Source organism: Mastomys coucha, unplaced genomic scaffold, assembly GCF_008632895.1.
Source record: "Mastomys coucha isolate ucsf_1 unplaced genomic scaffold, UCSF_Mcou_1 pScaffold15, whole genome shotgun sequence".
Lineage (NCBI taxonomy): Eukaryota > Metazoa > Chordata > Mammalia > Rodentia > Muridae > Mastomys > Mastomys coucha.
In genome coordinates, this window is record NW_022196897.1 from 40398288 (window position 1) to 40404544 (window position 6257).

The 6257-nt window shown below is 40.9% G+C and overlaps 1 protein-coding gene across 5 annotated transcripts in view; it reads left to right on the top strand.

Annotated features, from left to right (window-relative positions):
• Window positions 1-6257, top strand: part of Fmnl2 (formin like 2) — a 278405-nt gene that overhangs the window by 191874 nt on the left and 80274 nt on the right. For all 5 annotated transcript variants that reach the window (XM_031370266.1, XM_031370269.1, XM_031370265.1 and 2 more), the window contains exon 5: window positions 4594-4677. In XM_031370266.1, coding sequence (XP_031226126.1) covers window positions 4594-4677 — 84 coding nt within the window. The remainder of the gene's footprint in view (window positions 1-4593; window positions 4678-6257) is intronic.

The window sequence follows — 6257 nt, forward strand, 5'->3', positions numbered from 1 at the left end:
TTTTGTTTTGTTTTTTGAGACAGGGTTTCTCTGTGTAGCCCTGGCTGCCCTGGAACTCACTCTGTAGTCCAGGCTGGTCTGGTCCATTACTACTTTTAATATTCTTTGTTTGTTTAGTGCATTTGGTGTTTTGATTATTATGTGACAGGAGGAATTTCTTTTCTGGTCCAGTCTATTTGGAGTTCTGTAGGCTTCTTGTATGTTCATGGGCATCTCTTTTTTTTTGTTTGTTTGTTTTTGTTTTTGTTTTTTTTCGAGGCAGGGTTTCTCTGTTTAGCACTGGCTGTCCTGGAACTCATTCTGTAGACTAGCCTGGCCTTTCGAACTCAGAAATCCACCTTCCTCCGCCTCCCAAGTGCTGGGATTAAAGGCATATGCCACCACAACCCAGCAGGCATCTCTTTCTTTAGTTTAAGGAAGTTTTTCTTCTATAATTTTGTTGAAGATATTTACTGGCCTTTTAAGTTGAGAATCTTTGCTCTCTTCTATACCTATTATCCTTAGGTTTGGGCTTCTCATTGTGTCCTGGATTTCGTGGATGTTTTGGGTTAGAAGCTTTTTACTTTTTGCATTTTCTTTGACTGTTGTGTTAATGTTTTCTCTGTTACCCTTTTTCATGGCAAAGGAGCCACAGTGTGTCAGGGTCACTGCATTGGTTGTTTTACTTATTATTATTTTTACTTAGCTTTTTTTGGTTTGTTTGTTTTGAAAGTGCTGGTAGCTTAAACCCAAGGCTTTGCATGAATCAAGTCTTAATACTTCTTAGCAAACAGATCAGCCTTGAGAGGTATGCTGAGAGACCTTTAGGACTCCTAGCAGTGATAGATTCACTTTGAGATTCACTGAGACACAGCACAGTGCATAGTGTGGGTGGGTGACCAAGGTGGATTCTGGGAGATGCTGACTTTCCTCTTGTCCCCCTAGTTCTTCAGCAACTTTCACTTCAGCTGTCTAGCCAATGATTGGAGTTTCCTCTGCAGGAGGCTGGCAATGCAATGTCTCCCTCTCTCTTTTGTACATCTTGCCTTTTGCTTGACCTTGGAAGTTGTACACCAGTAGGGGCTTTTAAGACAATTTTCTGTGTGAAGAAATTTTGCTGTAAGATTTTGGTAGGCAGGGAGAACAAAACTTTTGAAACCAGGCTGTGAACAGCCTATGCCTCAGTACTGACTTGTTTGTGTTTGCATGGGAAGCCCTTCTTTGGCTACAGTGTTTTTCCCCCCAGAACCTTTTCTCATCATCCCTGTCTCTCTAAGCTTCCAAGTGTCTGATTTGGAATTTGCCTAAATTCAAATTTACAACATATGGTAATCACATTTGAATTTGCAAGGCACTCAGGAAGTAATACATGTTGTCAGAGTCAGAAATAATTCTGTTTCCAAAACCTATAATCACTCAATTTGAAACTGTTTGGCTATTGGCAACATATAAAACAGTGTAGAACATGCTCAGAGAGGAGAATGGAGCCCTACAGATGTGCCAGACTCCGTGTATGATCAGATACATAAATTACAGCATAAAGTATGTATCCTCCCTCCCCCTTATTGCTATTTACTTGTGTTGTGGAAATCAGAAAACAGCTTGTGGAAAGCAGTTGGTTTTTTGTTCTACCATGTAGGTCCCAGGGATTGAACTCAGGCTGTCAGACTTGGGGGCAGAGTCTTTACCTGTTAAGCCAAGTCTCTGGCCCCCATATTTCTCCCAATCCCTGAGATTTATGACATTGTATTAACATCTGCCCTTTTACTCTCTACCCATTTTTTTTTTTTTTATTTCTTCCTCTTCTAGTTCATGGATGATCACTCTGGACTGTTCTTCCTCATGCAGAATTTCCCAGTTAGTAGGGGTAGCAACTGAGAGGATGAGAAAGAGAAAGAGAAAGAGAAAGAGAGAGCGGGCTGACTTTTCTGATAATCCGTACCTTACTGTGGAGTCACTTAGCTAAGTGAACATTGTGAGGCAAGCTGATCAGTGGTGAATGTCTCAGTCTTTCCTAAATCGAGTAGGCTTCTTGAAGTGATATTAAATACCCAAGGAGGATCCTATAATATTAGGACCAGAATCCATTTTGTGACATTAAACCAGAGGCAACTCATGCTACATTAGGACATATGCTGTGGGTTCCTGTCTCACTTTGAAAATGATCTTTCTGGGCTTTTTGCTCATGCATCGGTTGGGATGTTGAAGTAAAGAAGCAAATTAAACTTGCTTTTACATCAGAATCTACCCCACACATGAGCACATTGAATCAAAAGATTTATAAACCTGCTGTCCATGGCTCTTTCCTGCTCTGTTGAGGTCAAGTTCCTTGTGTTTGGGTCAGGTTTCCTCCTCAGTCAAGTTGTGGCTGACCCTCCTATCCAAATGAGATGATGATGTATGGTAGCAGGTACTCATGGCATTCTGGGATATCTGTGCTCTTTGTGGAGGTGTCTGCAGAAGGAACTTCAATGGCTGTTTTTCCAGACTCCCACGTTAATGAGCAAGTAAATGAAATATGTGAAACTCAGCCTGTCCTGAAACAAACAAACACGCACCACTGGATTTTAGTGATTCTTTTTCATGTTAAAAAGACACTCATCTCTATGGAACAGTTTGCCTTGTGCAGTCAGAGCAATGGGCCAGAGCACTGGAGAAACAAAGAGGGAGGGAGCTTGGAGTCCTGATTACATAGTAGCACAGGAGGCTGGAGGGAGCTTAGAGTCCTGATTACATAGTAGCACAGGAGTGCTGGCATTCCCAAGCCCCCTGCCAGTTATAAGAAATGCCCCCCCCCTGCTGTTTCTAAGCTTCTGACTGTCATTTAAAAACTTTTAGTGTCCCTGGAGACTTTGTTGCATAGTGGGTGAATTAAAGTATCCGTAAGTGGAGGTGGTGAGATCATGTGTGTGGCTGTTCTAGAAACTTCTCTCTCCACCAGAAAACAATCCTGTGAGCTGTGTTTATGTCTACTAAACAAAGCTGCTCTGTGAGACTCAAGAGATGGGGTTTCTTTGCCAGTGTGTTGCCACTCTAGGCTCCTCTTAAATGTTATATTTACACACAGCTATGGTTAAATGCACATCTTTTGTGATAGCTAACTGAAGTACTTGGAAGAATATAAGTGAGGATGTCTGGTTTCTTACCTTCTTGACTCCTGACACTGCCTGTATTCTTGAATCTGTGTCATCAAGGTAGAAGGGCCAAAAGAGAAGAGACAGGAGAAAAAGAAAAGACCAGAAAACAAACCAATCAAACATTCAAACAAACAAGCAAGGGCTCTGGAGTCTACTAGGTTCTTCTTGTACTACAAACCTCCCAATGTACTTACTGTTCTTCCTCCTAGCTAAGTAAGCATGGCTTCTACAGTAGCTCAGGTCATCAATAGCCAGGCAACCTTTTCACACAGTGTTCCCAGAGGGACATAACCCATTTTGGATTGCAATGTGTGCCCGTGTATTGTTGCAACGATTGCAGCCATGCTTTGTACCCATTAGTTGTTGGAGTTTCACACTGAGTGATGGCGTCTTCTGATACCCGCACAATCGCTGATATCTTCCCGGTCCCTGATATCTGCACAGTCTCTGATGAGGAATGAGTGGCAAGTACCATGTAAAATCAGGTGACAGAATTTTATCCCTAGGCCTTAGAAATGCTGGTTCATTTGTCTCTTGGAGTCACTCTGTACAGCAGGTACAGATGTGTGTATCTTCTTGGTGAACTGTTACACAACACTCAAAGGCAAGCTCTTAAAAGGTTTAAGAATGATCCTTAAAAGTATTTGTCATGTGTTAGTCCCACTGATGGTCTGTGGTACCTGCAGTCTTTTCAAGGTTTTCATATTCATGGAAAAAATTAAGCAAGTCATTATCCTTATTGAGTTTCCAGAAGTCCATAAGATTGGCCTCTCTTTGGTGGTTTAGTGGTTTCTCCAGCTGGGTATGCCAAGAGGGATTGAGCGTGGCTTTGGAGTCATGCCTAGATTGCAGTGGCTATGGCAGCATGTTCCTAGGCTGCCTCACTCTTTGTCTAGTCGTGGCTCTTTCAACAACAAGGCTAGAGATCATTTATGGTTGAAAAGTACATTTAGACATACTCCTTTTCTTAGAAACCTCTTTAAAATTGGTTGTCTTAAATCTGCAGATGGTCAAATTCAAGGCTGACATGTGAGTGCTCTTTTCCTCTTTATTTCTCATACAGTGACTTATGGTTTGTGTTCTCTCTCTCTCCCTCTCTCTCTCTCTCTCCCTCCCTCCCCTCCCTCTTCTCCCCCCTCCCCGTTTCTTTCTTTTTTCTTTTGGAGACAGGTTTCTTTGTGTAGCCTTGGCTGTCCTAGAACTCATTATGTAGACTAGGCTGGTCTTGAACTCAGAGATCCTCCTGCCATTGCTTCCTGAGTACTGTCACTAAAGGTGTGTGTTACCACTGCCTGACATAATCTATGGTTTTCATACCCTATCCAGAAGTGCTTGCTTCCTGTGAAATAGTCAATGTCTTCTGTATTTCCTTTCAGATTTTGGATGTTTCAAGAGAAAAAAAATGAATACTATCCACTGTAACTTTTCTGTAGATCTGTGATCAGTGTCATCAATGATTTTTTTTTTCTTTCCCCAGATGGGTCAGAGAGTTTTTGAATGAAGAAAACAAAGGACTGGATGTTCTTGTGGAGTATTTGTCCTTTGCACAATATGCAGTCACGTAAGTAAACATAAATGGCTTGCATGCCACTTTCATGAGGTATAGCCTGGTGGTAAAATGACATACCTCACTGAAGGCAGAAACCCACAAGGAGGGCATGTTGAGCTTATAGAGATTTATATCTGATTTTGTAGCTAAAACCAATCACATAATTGGCATTAGAAATGCCTTCAAGGCAGAAATAAACCAGGCAAGTAAAATTCACCTTTAAGATCTTCATCTTATGCTAGGGATCAAACCCAGGACTTGAGTTTGCTAATGAGCTATGATGCAAAAGACTTTCTTGAGGGCTTGGGTCACATGATTCTATATGTTAGAACAGTAGAGTGGTAGGTGATATATTGCTGAATAAACAAATAGCAAAAAAAAAAAAAATAGATGAGTGTCCTTTCACTTTTTATTAAATTTCAGTGTGCTGGGGATTGAAGCAGATACTGGTGCATGCTAAGCCCACATTGTACCACTGGCTCACACCCCAACCCTGTAATATAGCTGGGGTGTAGGTCAGTGGTAAAGCCTTTGCTTATCATGTGTTTATGGGTTCAGTCTCAGCAGTGAGAGGGAAATGATATGGGTGCACTTGTGTGTGTCGGCAAATGAGCAGATAAAGATGCAGCATTAGACAACAATACAGTGGCCCTGGAGGAAGGAAAGCCGGTGTTCCCTTTTTATTATCTATATATTTGCAGTCTTTCGTTTCCTGCCACATGCAGGAATAGAACTTGGAGCAGCAAGGGAAAAGATTAAGTTGCATAGGCATATTGTCCAAAAACATTCTCCATGTTCGTGACTTCTAGGATGATTTATAACAGAACTGCAGAGTGTACAGTTGACAGAGACATTCTCTTTTCAACATTTATCCTTTAATCAGGAAATAGTCCAAAATCTACAGATAGTCTTACATTTGCAGGGTGAGGCAGTATTGATGCTGTGGTTTTAATTAGACAAGAGAGATGCTTCAGAGAGATGCTTCAGCTCATGAGCTATTTGTTTTTTTTTCTTTGCTGTGCTTTTGGGGTTGTTTTGTTTTGTTTTTGTTTTCTGGGTTTTTGTTTTTTGTTTTGTTTTTTAAAGAGAGGCTCTCAGTATGTATAAAAGGCTAGCTTTAAACTTGTAATCTTCCTACCTCTGCTTTTTCACTTTGTGAATGCATTCACTTTTTTTTTCAAAGGTACACTTATTTAGTTTGATTTTATGTATGTGGATGTTTGACTACATACATGCGAGTATATTCCCTACACATAACCATGCACAGAAGAGGGCATTGGATATTTTGCAACTAGAGTTACAGGTATTTATGATTTGTCATGTGGATGCTAGGAACCAAACCTAGGCCCTCTGCAAGAGCATCAGTTGCGTCTCTTTAACCCCGATTCTTCATTCCAGATCTCCATTCTTCTTTTTAATAGTAACAACTTGTTTTCAATATTTACTCGCTCCAAGGAGTATGATTCTCTGGCTGGGTATTTTTCTCTGGTTTCCACCCCTTCTCAGTGCTTGTGAAGAGGAACCTACAGTTATTTTTGTTTTACTTTCATGATTATTAGCCAAATCTGGTATGATGGATTTCTATGTTTTGT